This window comes from Psammomys obesus, unplaced genomic scaffold, assembly GCF_907164565.1.
Source record: "Psammomys obesus unplaced genomic scaffold, mPsaObe1.curated_primary_1811, whole genome shotgun sequence".
Classification (NCBI taxonomy): Eukaryota; Metazoa; Chordata; class Mammalia; order Rodentia; family Muridae; genus Psammomys; species Psammomys obesus.
The window spans coordinates 455,650-471,546 of NW_026595981.1; the positions used below are offsets into that span (position 1 = coordinate 455,650).

The following is a 15,897-nucleotide window of genomic DNA, read 5'->3' on the forward strand; positions in this document are numbered from 1 at the left end:
GATCCTCAGCAGGGTCACCAGCAGTCCACACCCAACCCGGAGGCACCATAAACATGCCGAGAGAAACCCACTCAGCAGCCTCTGTAGCTGCAGTCCCCCTGCCCACGTTCCTCTGTGCCACCTGAAAGGCTCTTATGGGGAACGAGAATACTTTCTTGCAGAAATGAACGTCCGCCCTCTCAGACTCCACCCCCCCCAGTGCAATTTCTAGTCTAGAAAACTAATCAGATAAACAATCTTTCCCTGGCATGGTGGGTTCTCGGGGAATTCATTCAATAATAATAATCATCCATTTCTTTTCTAAGTTTCCCCCAAGCCAATCTCCTTAATAACAGCCTCTGAAACACGGATCAGGGCTGATGATGTTCACCCTGGTAACGTGAGGTTCCTGTGTGGCCCCGCTTTCTCTCTTTGCAGAGAGGAATCACCCTCCAGGACCTCCTGCCTTTGGGTGTTTGCCTTTCGAAAGGGAGTCAGTGAGCATAGAGGCCACTAGCACTTTCTCTAGCAGCTGTTACTTAGTCTCAGCTCCTCCGGCAGTAAGGATGGTAATGCCCAGATCATCAGATGGCTGCGGAGACTCAACAGTTCGTTCCCATAGAGCCTTTAAACAACACACAACAAGCACTAACATAAACAAAAACTGTCTGGGTGTGGTGGTACAAACCTGTGATTCCAGCACTTGGGACACTGAGGCAGGAGGACCGGGAGTCCTAGGCTGGCCTAAGCCTAGGCTATAAAATGAAAGCCTGTCTCAAAACTAAAGATGATAATAGAGAGGGAGATGCCGCTCTACTGGCAGAGCACCTGCCTGGCACGTGCACAGCCCTGGTGGGGTCCCCAGACTGCATACACTGGGCATCTTTTGAGAATAAGTATTCAGTAAGTTATGTGGTGATCCGAGCACTGGGAAGGCGGAGACAGGAGGATTAGAAGGGCTACCTACTGAATCTGAGGTCACCCTGGGCTGCGTGAGATCCCGTCTCAAAGAAAACAATACTAAAATAAAACCAATGATTCTATTACAAAAATAACCATGGACATTGAGCTGTGCCAGTCTCCTCAATCCCCTGAGCGGAAGTCTGTCCAAGGGTGAGATCTGAAGTCCTGACGTGGTAGGAGCTGATTTTTTTTAAAATGGGTGTGCCTGTTTTGTCTGAGTATGTGTCTGTGCACCACAAGATTGCCTGGTGGCCACAGACACCAGAAGAGAGCATCAGATCCCTGAATCTGGAGTTACAGGGGTTGTCAGCCACCACATGGGGGCTGAGAACTGAACCTGGATCTCTGGAAGAGCCACCTCTCTTAAACACGGTGGGAGCCATCTTTCCAGCCCTATTTGTCACTTCTGTAAACACTTGTTCTGGGGGTTGGGGCAGGGAAAGCTCAGCAGTTAAGAGCACCAGCTGTTCCTCCAGAGGTCCTGAGTTCCATTCCCAGCACACGTGGTGGCTCACACCCATTTACAGCTGTAGAATATAACTGTAGTCCCATGGGGATCCGATGCCCTCTTCTGGTGTGCAGACAAAACACCCATATACATAAAATACTAAATAAAGCTTAAGAAAATTAGACTTTCTGTGTTTGTGTGTGTATAGTATGTGTGTGTAGTGTGTGTGTGGTGTATGTGTGTGTGGTTGCCTGAGATCAGAGCACTGTACACCGCTGGAGCTGTAGTTTCAGGCAGCGTCAGACACCTGGTGTGGGGCTGGGAGCCACGGTCAGGTCCTTACTCAGGACTCTTAACCACTGAGCTACTTCTCCAGCCCCCTACTTTTTATTTTGAAACAGGGTCTCACTGAACTATGCATGGATGCAGGGAAGTGCAAGTAGAAATCACAGGACAGCCCCCAGGATCGCTTAGCTCCTCCCACCCAGGGAGGGGCTCGGGATCTGGCTTGGGTCGTCAGCCTTCCATAACAAGCGCTTTTACCCACTGAGCCATCCTGCCTTTTAAAGTGAGCTCCAAGATAACCTAGAACCCCTGCACAGAAGTAGCACATGCAGTTCAGTGCCCAAGTGGGTTACATAGTAATGGGAAGAGGGACTGCCTCTGACATAATCTGATTGGCCTGCTCTTTGATCACCTACCCCTGGGGGGGAGCAGCCTTACCAGGCAACAGAAGAGGACAATGCAGCCACTCCTGATGAGATCTCATAGACTAAGATCAGAAGGAAGGACAAGAGGACTAACAGTGGACTTGGGGAAGGGCATGTGTGAAGAAGGGGGAGGGAGGGTGTGATCAGGAGGGGAGAGGGAGGGGCTTATGGGGGGATACAAAGTGAATAAAGTGTAATTAAAAAATTAAAAAGCCTGAGAAATCTCCACAGGCATCCCATTCTGAAGACTCGTGATGTTCTGAAGCGAGGGAAAAAAATTGCAGGGCCTTGAACTGACTCCACTCACTCTACGCATCACTTCAGACAAACCCTTTCCGGTACCCCAGGAGTGCTCGTCACCACGGAGGGCCAAATTTCTACCTGTGGGTTTATGAGCCAGTGAGGGCTAGCTATAAGGCATGAGCAGGAAGCCTGCACCCAGATGGAGAAGGGCTGGGCATGGTGGCGCAGGCTTTGAACCCAGAACTCGGGAGGCAGAGGCAAGCCGATCCCTGCGTGTCCCAGGCCAGCCAGGGCTGCACAGTGAGAGCCTGCCTAAGAAAAAAGTGAGGGGCTGGGAGAAGAGGAGGAGGGCCATGCGGAAGTTTCCCTTACCTAGAAGGAGACTGCAGGTCAGCCCGGCTGAGGATTCTGTGCTGCTGAGGGCTGTAGAGCCAGTGGAAGGCCGCCAGCGTCCTCTCTTCCACCCGGAACCGCCCTTCCTGCATGTACCTGTGGGAAAACAGGAAAGTTAGGCCTGCTGAGCTTGCTCCTCTGGACACGAGACGGCTATCCCCACGCAGGCCCACTCAGCTGCACCGGCTGCAGGAAAACGCTCTGGTGAGGAGGCAGCCGTGAGAAGTCTCAGCTCAACAGCAGACAAGCTTCCTAGAGGCTGGCTGCCCAGAAGGGTCGCTCGGAAGTGATGAGTTCCCTGTTCCGGGACTTCTGTAACCAGATTCCGTGCATCAGAATAAAGGTCTATCCTGTCACCCCAACAGGGCTAAACCAATGGCGAGGAGAGGGCAGGGTGTGTGTGTGTGTGTGTGTGTGTGTGTGTGTGTGTGTGTGTACGCGCGCGCGCACATGTGGAGACCAGTGTTATATGTCATCTCTCACTCTCCACCTTATGTTTGAAACAGGTGTCTTACTGGACCTGGAGCTCACCGATTGGCTAGGCGTGCTAGCCGAAAAGCCACCACCACCAACTCCTCCTCGGGGTCCACCTGTTTCCATATCCTCCAGGCCTGGGGTTACAGAAGTCCTGGGCAAAGTGGGCACAAAGAGACAGGAGTGTGAAAAAACTTCATTCGACTGTTTGTTGACTCGGAAGCTTACTACCTCTGTCTAACCTAGGCCTAGAGTGTTCTCAGCCTCTGAGACGCACTGCTGAATAAGCTCACCCTTTTTTGTTCTTCCTTAGGTCATAGATAGCTGGTTTAACTCAGCTCTTCTAGCTCAAACTCCTCTCCCAGCTGACTGACTCAATCTGCTTTTCTCTTAGCCTCTGAATTTGCTCTGCTTGACCTCAGGCTAACTTCAGCAATCTTCTGCCTCTACCTGTGTCTAGCTTGTTTTCTCCTTCAACCTCTCTATATAAAACTCTCCCAGTAAAACTGTCTTCTCTCTCTCCCTTTCTTTGCATTGCCCCTTAAGTAGCTTGCCTTTCCTCTCTCTTCTGAGAGTTGGAAGTATCCTGTTCTATCAAATCTTCCTCTGATTCATCACTCTTTCTGCCACCCAATCAGACATTACTTTCAAATGTGGGTGCTTTCTTCCATAAACTAACTTCACCTTCACTGTCTGGGATTAAAGGTTTGTACCACCATGCCTAGAACTAAGCTTTTCTTTACCTGAAACTTGCTCTATACCAAACTGGCCTTGAACTCAGACCTGCTTGCCCCTGTCTCCTGGATTAAAGATGTGTTTGTATTCCAGTCAGATCACACAGACCTAGAAGACCTTTGATGTGATCTCTTGCCAGAGCAGCCATGTTCTGAATTAACATTCCTCAATAAGCTTGTTGACCTTGATTTAACAAACCTACTTTATTTAGGGTTATTAAACACTTCTACCTCCCTTCCAACACCCCAACACCAGGTAGAGGGAAAGAAGGTTAGTGGGGACAGGGGCTGGAGTTCTCTCTGCTACTTCCTGCTGGGTAGGGTTATAGGATTCCTTTGGGGACAAAACGAATATCAGTAGTCCAGAAATCCAGAAGTCCAGGTGATCAGCAAACAGCAAATGCAGCAGCAGAACAGACCAGGAGCAAGCAGTCCTCCTCCAGGCAGCTGCGCCTCCTTCCTCTGGGCTGTCATAGTTATATGCCTCAGAATTCAACCAATTCCACCTGGCGAAGACCACACTCCACGAAAAACACTTGACAGGTGTGGACAACTAAAACCCACAACTTGGAATTTTAACAAAAACATATTTATCATAAACCAAAGAATCCACAGCACAAGGTAGTCTTTCTCCTACTCTGGCCAACCCTTCCTTGTAGAATCATGAATCTATTCATTAATTCAACAAATACTGAATGCTTTACAACCTTCCTAATGCTGAGACCCTTTAATACAGTTCCTCATGTAGTGATGACCCCCATCGGAAAATAATGTAGTTGCTACTTCGTAACTGTGACTTTGTTATTGCTCGGAACCATAATGTAAACATCGGAAATGCCGATTGTGTTAGGAGGCCTCTATGAAAGTGTTGTTCGAGCCTCCCAAAGGTCTTGTGACCCACAGGTTAAGAACCAACGCTCTCAAGGCTGGAAAAGCAAGCAAAGTTCCTTTTCCTCTGGGGATATCGGTCCTGTGGAAGAGTCTCCAAAAGTCACAGAACTAAATATGTCATAATACTGTACTCCTGTAATCCCAACACTTGGAAGGCAGAAGCAGGAGGATCACCCCACGTTCAAGGACAGCCCCATCTGCATATTGAGTTCCAGGCCAGCCAAGGCTAGGTAGTGTGATCCTGACTCAAAAAAGCAAAAAAATTAAGCAACTGCTCAATCAATCATTACTAGAGTTCTCTGCTGCACTGCCGTGAGAGGGCTGATTGTCTCCAGCCCTCCGAAAAACCTGACACCTCTGGAGACTTCATCTACAGATAAATGCAAACCAGGAGAGATGTGGGTGTTACCATAGCAAAAGACCGGTGCTGGAGAGATGGCTGGCAAGTCAAGAGCACTTGCTGCTCTTGCAAAGGACTGAGGCAGGACTCTCAGCTTCACACCGCTAAGAGCAGTCAGTTAACTCCAGTCCCAGAGGGCACAGAGCCTCCCTCTTCTGGCCTCTGCAAGTACTGCATGCACATGACACGTGCAGGCAAAATATGCACACTCACAAAGTAAAAATAAACAAATCTTTTGGGGGGATTGTTTTGTTTTTTGGGTTTTTTTGTTTTGTTTTCTTTTGTTTTTTGAGACAGGGTTTCTCTGTGTAGCCCTGGCTGTACTGGACTCACTTTGTAGACCAGCCTGGCCTCCAACTCACAAAGAACTGCCTTCCTCTGCCTCCTGAGTGCTAGAATTAAAGGTGTGGACCACCACGCCCAGCTCAAATCTTTTCTTTCTTTCTTTTTTTAAGAACAAAAGGCTGAGGACTGAATCTACCCACTCCCTGCCAGTAGGGACTAATTAAATAAATTATGGTGTGTCTCTACAGTAAAGCCATGTACAGCTGTTAAATAAAATAATAAAAGTTTTAAATGAGGGTGTTTGTGTATGCTATCTGCCATCTCCAAGATTCATTGCTAGGAGAGAGGGGGAAAGTCACATGCAGAACATTATAGGTAATTGATGTTAAAAGAGAATTGCTAGCCAGGCTCTGTGGCGCACACCTGTAATCCCAGCACTCAGGAGGCAATTGAATCTCTGTGAGTTCAAGGCCAGCCTGGTCTACAAAGTGAGTCCAGGACAGCCAAGGATACACAGAGAAACCCTGTCTTGAAAAACCAGAGAGAGAGAGAATTGCTTATCTTAAATATACAAACTCTGAGGACGTAAAATGTAATAAAAGTTATTTCCTGGAGTGGGTGTGGAGCAGGGTAGGTGAGGGCATGGGAAAGTGATCCCAGAGGGAGAGCTATTACCTACCCTAAAAGTGTGGTGTGTGTGTGTGTGTGTGTGTGTGTGTGTGTGTGTGTGTGTGTGTGTTTACAGCTGGGCAAAATGCTGTAGGACAAACACTCTGCGGCTGCTCTGCCATTGCTCAGCAGAGCCCAGGCCATCTGCTCAGGAAAGAAATTTTCTAGGGACACCCTGGGGTGCAGGTGGAGCTGGGCTCCATTTCAAGGAGGACTGCCCTGTTCTGCTCAGGGCACTGTAACAGTACCACAGACACAGTGGCCTCAGTGACACGGAGCAGCTCCGCACAGTCCTGCAGTGGAACACCATGGCCCCGGGGCCCGGTTGGCAGATGGCCTTTTTCTCATTGCACCACACACGGCAGAGAAAGCTCCACCCCCAACCTCGGGCTGTGAGATGGCTCAACTCTGCAAAGTGGCCCTTGGACCTACAACATATGTGTCATGGCACATAAGCATGTGTGCATGTGCACTGCTGGAACACTCTCTTGTGCACGCGCGTGTGTGTGCGCGCGCGCGCGCGCGCGCACACACACACACACACACACACACACAATTATAATCTCTTTAAGTGAAAAAAAAAATTTAGGCTTGGTGTTGCACACCTTTAATCCCAGCACTCAGGAGGCAGAGAGCAGGAGGATCTCTGTGAGGCCAGCCTGGGCTAGAGTGAGTCCCAGAGCAGCCAGGGCTACACAGAGAAACCCTGTCTTGAAAATCCCCCCAAAAGTGGGGGTCTCATATGTCACAGGCTGTCCTCAAACTCACTAAGTATCTGAGGAGGACCTTAAACTTCTGATCCTCCTGCCTCCACTTCCCAAGTGCTGGAATTACAGCTGGTCTTCTGAGGTGTCGGGGACCTAACCCAGGACTCGGAGCATGCTGAGCCACACCCACCCATTCACAGGGCGCCACTTAATCACCTCCCACAGCGCTCATCCGTCTGCTATCACCGCTCCACTGGGCAGTGGGGATTTTAACACCAGTCTGAGGGGACAGAGACACCCAGTCTGTGGCAAGGACTTGCTAGGAGTGAGTTGTGGTGAGAACTCAGCAGAGGTACCTGACAAAGCCTGGGACAGAAAGAAAGGCTTTTGAGGCTCTGACAGAAGGAATGGACCGCCATTGCTCCTGTGTTGTCCCAAACTAGAGCTTCTGGCCCTGGCCTGGCCTTTTATTGTCTTCTCTATTACCCAACGGACTTTCAGAAAGGTGGTCCCGGCTGCTGGGTGGGAATGAGAGGCCATCCAGGTTAGACACTCCTGAGCAGAGCCAGGGGAGTCCCAGAGAGGACAGCGCTGGAGATGGTGAACAGCCACAGGAGGACAGGAGGTCTTCAGTAGTAAGGACCAGGCACATCCCAAGAGACTGTCCATCTGATCTAACAGCTGTGTCTTACAGATGAGGGTGTAGGACACAGGCACAAGACCATGCCCAGCTTCCAGCCACACATGAAGCTGCCCGTGATTAGGCATACACAGGCCTCAGGCTGAGTAGGGCCGCTCCGCAGCCACCCTCCACTCCACACCCCCTCACACATCACGCTCCCTTCCTGTGTTCTTCCTCTAGACGTATGTATGGACGGGACTGCCCTGCACTCAGCAAAGCAGCGTTGAAGCACCTTAACCTAAGGTACAGACGGTGAGTGCAATAGTCATATCTATCTACTTTCAAGGATCATTGCAAGGTTGGGGTGAATGGGGGATGTTTGTTTATTAAGATTTGTTAGTTGTTTGATTGTTTTTTGAGACAGGGTTTCTCTGTGTAGCCCTGGCTGTCCTAGAACTAGCTCTGTAGACCAGGCTGGCCTCAAACTCACAGAGATCCTCCTGCCTCTGTCTCCCGAGCGCTGGAATTAAAGGCATGCAACATCAACACCAGGCTTTGTTTTGGTGTTTTGAGGCAGTCTCTTCTATCTCAGGCTGACCTCCAGATGACTAACACTGAAGTTTTTATTCTCTGGCCTCCTCCTGAACAGCGCTGGAAGTTCAGGTTTGATCCAGCACCCCACCCTGTCACTCCTGTTCTGTATGCTGCATCCATACACACAGCTCAGGGCCCTGCTTTCTTTGTCCTCCTCAGACACACTCTGCTCTCCTCACCTGGGAGTACCTGGCTGAACTACCCTCCTTTGTGTTCACCCCAAACCACACTGCCTCTGAATCTGTGCACAGTCTCCCAGCCAGAGCCCAAGTCAGAACTAAGATTCTGGGCTGTGTCACCTGAACTGGTTCACAGAACCGTGATGGCAGCCTGCCCTGTGATGCGGCTCTGGGACCCTGCGGCACCTCCCCACAGCCTCTGCTAGTCCAGCTAGCTAGCTGTAAAAACCACAGTAACAAAGGCAGTCAGCTGAGCTGTCACTGCCTCAGAAATGCTCTGCCACAGACCATCTTCATTAGTGAATTCAATTTACTCTCAGGAAATGTATTTGCCAAACTGGATCTCATGGAATATAAGAAAAACATGGACCATCAGCAAATATCTTCCTGCCCACCCTGCTGTGTATCTGAAACCCCACTCAACAGGCCTTGCAAGGAAATCAGCTACTGCCCAGGGTTTGGTTTTGTTGTTGTTTTGTGTTTGTTTGGGCGTGTGTGTGTGTGTGTGTGTGTGTGTGTGTGTGTGTGTGCATGTATGTCTGTGTGTCTGTCTCTGTCTCTCTCTCTCTCTGTATATGTATGTGTGTATGAGAGAGAGAGAGACAGAGAAAGAGAGACTAGGGATTGAAATCAGACTTTGTGTGTGGTAGTTACTCTACCACAGAGCTAGATTCTTAGCCTAAGGGCTAACTTTTCAATCAACTGCCAGCCACTAAAACCTGAGCAACGGCTTCCCACCACTTATAACTCCAGTTCTAGGGACCCAACACTGTGGCCTCTGTGGACACATACACACAGAGAGACACACTGAGATACATACACGATAGATAGATAGATAGATAGATAGATAAACAGATGGGCAGTGGTAGCATATGCCTTTAATCCCAGCACTCAGGAGGCAGGAGCAGGTGGATCTGTGAGTCTGAGGGCCAGCCTGGTCTACAGAGTGAATTCCAAGACAGCCAGGGCTACACAGAGAAACTTTGTCTCGAAAAACAATAAATTAATCAGTTAATTTGTTTTTTAAAAAATTAAACAATGGGCTGGTAAGAGGGCTCAGTGAGTAAAGGGTCTTGCTGCTAAACCTGATGACCCCAAGACCCACATGTTGGAAAAACAGGCAGACTTCCTCCAAGTGGCACACATGTACCCTCCTCACAATTAACAACATTTAATTAAATATTTAATTTTAAAACTTTTAGCAAAAACTCGTGTCTTTATCTCTGAAAGAATAGTAGCTGAGACTGGTGCTGTGATCTAAACACGTGCCCCTAAATTCCTGTGTTGAAGCCTACCCTCAGGGACATGTCAGGAAGTCAGTCTGGAGGGCTGAGCCCTCGTGACTGGGGCTAGCGGCCTTCTGAAGAGACCCTGGAGAGCTAGCTAGCCCTGCTAGCACAAGAAGAAACAGTAAGAGGGCACCACCTACTAGGAGGGCACCACCACCAGATACTAAATCAGTCGGTGCTTTAACCTTGAACAGCTCGGTCTCCAGGACTGTGAGACATAAGTTTCCCCTGAACAGACTAAGAGAGCAGGCACAGCCAGTGACATTTGGACAGGCTGAAGATGGCCCCTAGAAGGGGTCGCGAAGGCATCGGATTCTCCTAAAACAGCTGAGGAAACTGAGACTTCCCCGCTTTGGAAGCAACCAGTCCAGACTGCAGGAGCCTTGTGACAGGGCAGAGCCCTAACTCCAGGGCAGGACTTTTTCCTGAGCACAGTCTACAGTTGCCCAGAAAGACACAGCCAAGAGGCATCCAACACACGCAGTGGAGACACGGGATTCGGGCAATTGTGAGCTGGACCTAGTACTTTGGAGCACAGTTCCCAGAAGTTCCTCTCAGGAGTCAGGAAACGATGTCAGGCCCGGAAATGCAGAGCCTGGAGGGCAGTTCCTGGGGTGAGCTGTGCCTGAAGCCATCACTCCCAGGGAAGCTCAGGAAAACGAAGCAAAGTATTTTTGTTCTGGGTGTTGATTACTTGGTTGGTTTGCCTTAGTCACTTTGGATTTGGGATTTTGTTTTGTTTTCTCTTATAAATAAGATAATTACAACTCAGGTCTGGGAGATGGTTCAGCAGGAAAATGCTCTAGCCACACAACCAGACATCCATAGTTCAATCTGGTACCCCTACCTCGAGAAGGAAAGCAAGAACCAGACAATTAGCTGGCATTTCATGGGCCAGGTAGCCTGGAGAACTTAGCACAACGTAGCAATAAAAACAAGAAAGACCCAGCTGGAAGGTGAAGACTGACTCCTGAAGCTGTCCTCTGACCTCCACAGGAGCATTGTCCTTGGGTAAACATTCTGTTAAACAGCAGAGTTGCTAGTGTAAGTTAGAAAGTTCCTTGTTTCCAGTGCTGGGATTAAAGGCTCACACCACCAACAACCACCAGATCTCTGTGAGTTCAAGGCCAGCCTGGTCTAGAGAGAGAAGAGAGTTCCCTGTCCCTCACAGCCGTATTGCTGAGGGCTCTACAGAACATTCTTGGCTTCTACAAGCGTGATCCCCAGCACTACACCCAAAAACTTCAAGCTCAAGAACATGCAGTGACTCCCATTGTTCAAAGCAGACATAAATCTGGCGGGGCACTTGAGCCCTGTGGCTGCCACCTGCTTCTCTTGCTGGAGCCCAGCTCCACTCTCTCCTCCTTCATAAATGTGATCCCACAGCAATCTCAACAACGCTGTCCGTAATGCATCCTGTACCTTCCAGGCAGCATGGGTCTCCTTCCACCCCAGTCCACACAGACACAATTTTGTTTTTCTTTCTTTTTGTTTTGGTTTTGTTTGGTTTTGTTTTGAGACAGGGTTTCTCTGTGTAGTTTTGTACACCAGGCTGGCCTCCAGCTCACACAGATCTGCCCACCTCTGCCTCACTGAGAGCTGGGATTACAGGCGGGCGCCACCGCACCTGGCTACAGACACAAATTTTAATTCAAAAAGCCACTCTGGGCAGAGTGCAGGGAATCTTATGAAAGAAGGGGGAGATAGTAAGACTTGGAGGGGACAGGAACTCCACAAGGAGAGCAACAGAAGCAAAAAAATCTGGGTACAGGTGTCTTTTCTGAGACCGATACTCCAGCCAAGGGTCATGCATGGAGATAACCTAGAACCCCTGCACAGATGTAGCCCATGGCAGTTCAGTGTCCAAGTGGGTTCCCTAGTAAGGGGAACAGGGACTGCCTCTGACATAAACTCAGTGGCTGGTTATTTGATCACCTCCCCCAAGTGGGGAGCAGCCTTGGCAGGCCACAGAGGAAGACAATGCAGCCAGTCCTGATGGGACCTGATAGGCTAGGGTCAGATGGAAGGGGGGAGGACTTCCCCTATCAGTGGACTTAGGGAGGGGCATGGGAGGAGATGAGGGAAGGAGGGTGGGTTAGGAGGGAATGAGGGAGTGGGCAACAGCTGGGATACAAAGTGAATAGCTGTAATTAATAAAAAATAAATTAATTTAAAAAAAAAAAAGACCAAAGCCATATGTGTAGGCTACCACTGTAAAACCCTTAAGAAACAAGAGGCTTCATGACCTTGAGCCCAGCAGGTGCCACACACCCTTATTCCCAGGACAAGGGACATAGAGGAGGAAAATCTGGGCTAGAGACATGATTCAGCAGTTCAGAGCACTGGTTGCTCTCGAGGAGCCCAGATCTGATGCCCAGCACCCACGTGGTGACTCAATCATATGTAAGTCTGGCTCAGGGATTTGACCCCCACTTCTGACTAGGTGCAAATATATACATGTAGGCAAATCATTCGTACACATAAAAAACGTTAAACGAACCTTGTTTCAAAAAAAGCCGTGGTGGCTCATGCCTTTAATACCAGCGTTCTGGAGGCAGAGGCAAGCAGATCATTGTGAGTTCAAGGCCAGCCAGATCTACCTAGCAAGTTCCAGGACAGCTTGGGCTACACAGTGAGAGCTTTTCTCAAAACAAAACATACAATCAAAAACCACACATCTTCATGATATTTTCTTATTAATGACACTGAAAGCTGAAGGAAATTAATAAACTGGGCAGCATCAAAATGTATAGCCTTGGGGACTGGGGGGATTGGTTAAGTCAGTAACATGCCTGCACAGGGATGTGAGGACCTCAGTGCGGATCCATGTGAAAAGGCTAAGCTGGGGAGGTAGACGGGATCTCTGGAGTTCGCCAATAGATGAGCTCCAGTTTTCATGAGAGACGCTGTTAAAAAATAAAGGGTGGTGAATGAAGAAGATGTCAATATTGGTGTGTGTGTGTGTGTGTGTGTGTGTGTGTGTGTGTGTGTGTTCGTGCTTTGTGTTGCAAAGGATACCGGCGAGAAAGAGAAAAGAAAGCAAGGCACAGTGGCACACTCTTGTAATCTCAGCGACTGAGGAGGCTGAAGCAGGATGCTTTTTTGAGCCCTTGGGGGTTCAAGGACAGCCTAGACAGAGTCAAGAAGATCAGGAGTTCAAGAACAGCCTCAGCTGTCTATTGAGTCGTGGGCCAGCCTGAGCTTCAACAAACACTGTCTCCAGCTGGGAAGCTAACTCAAAGTGCTTGCCAAACTTCACTTTGATGCCCGGAACCCACATCGAAAAGCCAAGAGTGTTTCTAACCCCAGCTCTGGGAAGGTGGAAACAGATGAGTCCTGAGGCCTGCTGGTCTACCAGGTTAGCCCACTTAGGTAGCTACCCTGTGTCAAAACCAGGGTAAGGGCCCGCAGAGACTGTACAGAGGTTAAGCGCTGTGGCTGCTCTTCCAAAGATCGGGGTTCAATTCCCAGTATTTACATGGCTCCTCACAACTGTCTATAACTCCATTGTCGGGGTCCAACACCCTCTTCTAGTCTCTGTGAGCCTCAGGCATGCACATGGTACTTAGACATACATTCAGGCAAGACACCCACACACAAAATAAAAATATATAAATCTAAAAATTATTTTAAAAAGGAAGGTGAGCGGGCTGGAGAGATGGCTCAGTGGTTAAAAGCATTGTTTGTTCTTCCAGAGGCCCCAGGTTTGATTCCCAGCACCCACATGGTGGCTCACAACCATCTGTACTGGACCTGATGTCCTCTCCTGGCATCCAGGTGTACATGCAGAAAGAGCACTCATATACGTAAAATAAATAATGAATCTTTTTTTTTTATTTTAAAAGGTGAGCAGTGCCTGAGAAACAATATCAGAAGCTGTCCCTGCATTCATTCTCAAATGCACAATTGTGCACACACACATACAATGAATAAATGAGAAAAACAAGAGTGACAATAATAACAACAATTTGGGGGCTGGAGAGATGTCTCAGTGGTTAAGAGCACTGTCTGTTTTTCCAAAGGACCCAGGTTCAACTCCCAGCACCCACATGACAGCTCACAACTGTCTGTACCTCCAGTTCCGGGTGGCCTGACACCCTCACACCAATGCACATAAAATAAAATTAAATAAATTATCTTTAAAAACAAAACAATAATTTTTGGGCAGGTGAGATGTTTCAGCAGGTAAAGGCACTTGCCACCAAGCCTGAAGGCCTGAATTCTGTCACCAAGACCAACGTGATGGAGAGAAGAGACTGCTGAGAGTTGTCCTCTGACCTCCACAGTGTGTCTCAGGGTGTGTACACTCACACACAACAAACAAGTATAATAATAATAATAATAATAATAATAATAATAATAATAATTTCTGTTATGTCAGTAGCAACCTCACAAGCGTTGTTGGTCGTGTTGCTTGATGTGTGTGTGTGTGAGAGAGAGAGAGAGAGAGAGAGAGAGAGGTACAGATTCCCAAGGAGGTCAGAAGAGGGTGTCAGATGCCCTGGGGCTGTAGTCACAGGTGGGTTTGAGCCATCTGTCCTTCCCCTGACGATGTGAACTTGAGTGCTGGCCAGAGGTGGTGGGACAGTCCAAAACTGAACAAAAAGAGGAAGAGAAAACAAGGCCAGCCTCAGTGGCCCATGTCTGTATTCCCAGCATTCAGGAGGCAGAGGTAGGTGGATCTCTGTGAGTTCAAGGACAGTCTGGTCTACAACAAGAGTTCAGGACAGTCAAGGCTACACAGAGAAACCCTGTCTGGAAAAACCGAAGAAGAAGAAAGAAGAAAGAGGAGGAGGAGGAGGAGGAGGAGGAGGAGGAGGAGGAGGAGGAGGAGGAAGAAGAAGAAGAAGAAGAAGAAGAAGAAGAAGAAGAAGAAGAAGAAGAAGAAGAAGAAGAAGAAGAAGAAGAAACACTTAAGCAAGACCCAAGTTCGAATCCTCACTTCAGCAAGTGTTTACTGTGTCACCTTAACTACTCATTTTCCCTGTCTGACTTTTCTCATCTGCAAAACAGGTGTGCTACCCTCTCCCTCTGTGTATTAGTCACTGTGAAAAATAATTGAGTCAGTGCAACACCTGAGTTCTGATTACTGCAGAGCCGTGGGAAGTCTCATTGTACCGACACTTAGAACCAGTCCTACCAAACAGAGGCCTGGCCCTTGGCAGCCCTGAGCATTCAGACATGAAGATGCAAGAGACATAGTTCCCAGGGCCACCGGGCTCAGGTGACTGGGCGCAGCACCTCGGAGAGCCCTCCCAGCCTGCCCTCTGGTAACCTGACACCGACTGGCTGAGGGCTGCAGAAGAACCCCTTCCCTTTCCCAGACCTCCTAAGCCTACGCCTCTGAGCCCTGGTCCCGAAAGGGCTCAGCCCGGTGACCCTTGTGGTGGTTTGAACAGAAGGGTGGGGCCTTCTTGGGACTCAGGTTGTAGACTCCAGCTCAAGAAGAAGGACTGGAGGGAGGCGGGTCCCCTCACGGTTCAAAGGGAAGAAGCGCGGTGAAAGGGAACCCCCCCCCCCATGTGCCTGTGGAAGGGACCGTGGCCCCGCGGAGTGACAGCCAGGGTCTGACATTCCTTTGGATCTTGAAGTCCTCCTGCTGCGGCGTGGGCTGACCTGCACTCTAAGACCCCGCAAGCCAGGGACAGTGTTCCTCCGTCATCCCCGAGCATCCTGACGGTGGGATGCTGGGGACATGGGTTCCGGGCCGTCTCTAAGCGCACCTCGGAGGCTGCTGCCGGGGCCGCAGAGCGGCTCTGAGCTGGCAGCCCAGCGCTCTGTCAACCGGAAGAAACTTTGGGCCGCGTCCCCGCTCCCGGGCCTGGCGCAGCCCACTCACCAGCGCACCAGCTGCCAGCGCTTCTCCCCCGGCGCCCGGCGGCCCGCCATGCCGCGCCCCGCCGCTCCCTGCGCTGCGGAGGCGGCTCCAGCCGCAGCAGGCCGGTGCCCAGCGCGCTGGCTGCCGCGGGACGGCGCGGGAGCGCGGCGCTCAGGCTCCGGCCCGGCGTGCGCCCCGCCCTCAGGGTCACCGCACTTCTCTGCAGCAGCTAGCGGACCACCCCGCGGCCTCACCCTGCCCAATGTCTGGGTTCTCAGAGACCGTTAGCCCCGCCGTGCTTTTCCGCTTTAAACAGTTTGTTCTACTTAACCATAAACATTAAGCATAAACCCTAAATTCTCTTAAAAGCCGAAAATAAAAGCGGATGTGCCCCGCGAACGATTAAGGTATCATAATACCGCAGTAACTGAAACAGCATGATGGCCTCAGCCTAGTCCCTGCCACCTAGGCCAGCCCCACCCAGTCAGCCTCCTATCCA

The 15,897-nt window shown here is 49.8% G+C and overlaps 1 protein-coding gene across 2 annotated transcripts in view; it reads right to left on the reverse strand.

Annotated features, from left to right (window-relative positions):
• Rap1gap2 (RAP1 GTPase activating protein 2) overlaps positions 1-15,469 on the reverse strand; it is a 211,341-nt gene extending 195,872 nt beyond the window's left edge. Inside the window, exons 1-2 of one of the 2 annotated variants that reach the window (XM_055619473.1) lie at positions 15,420-15,469; positions 2,716-2,832 (exon numbers count right to left, since the gene is read on the reverse strand). In XM_055619473.1, coding sequence (XP_055475448.1) covers positions 2,716-2,832; positions 15,420-15,469 — 167 coding nt within the window. The remainder of the gene's footprint in view (positions 1-2,715; positions 2,833-15,419) is intronic. The other variant, XM_055619478.1, reaches the window with a different exon arrangement.
• Positions 15,470-15,897: the final 428 nt, after the last annotated feature.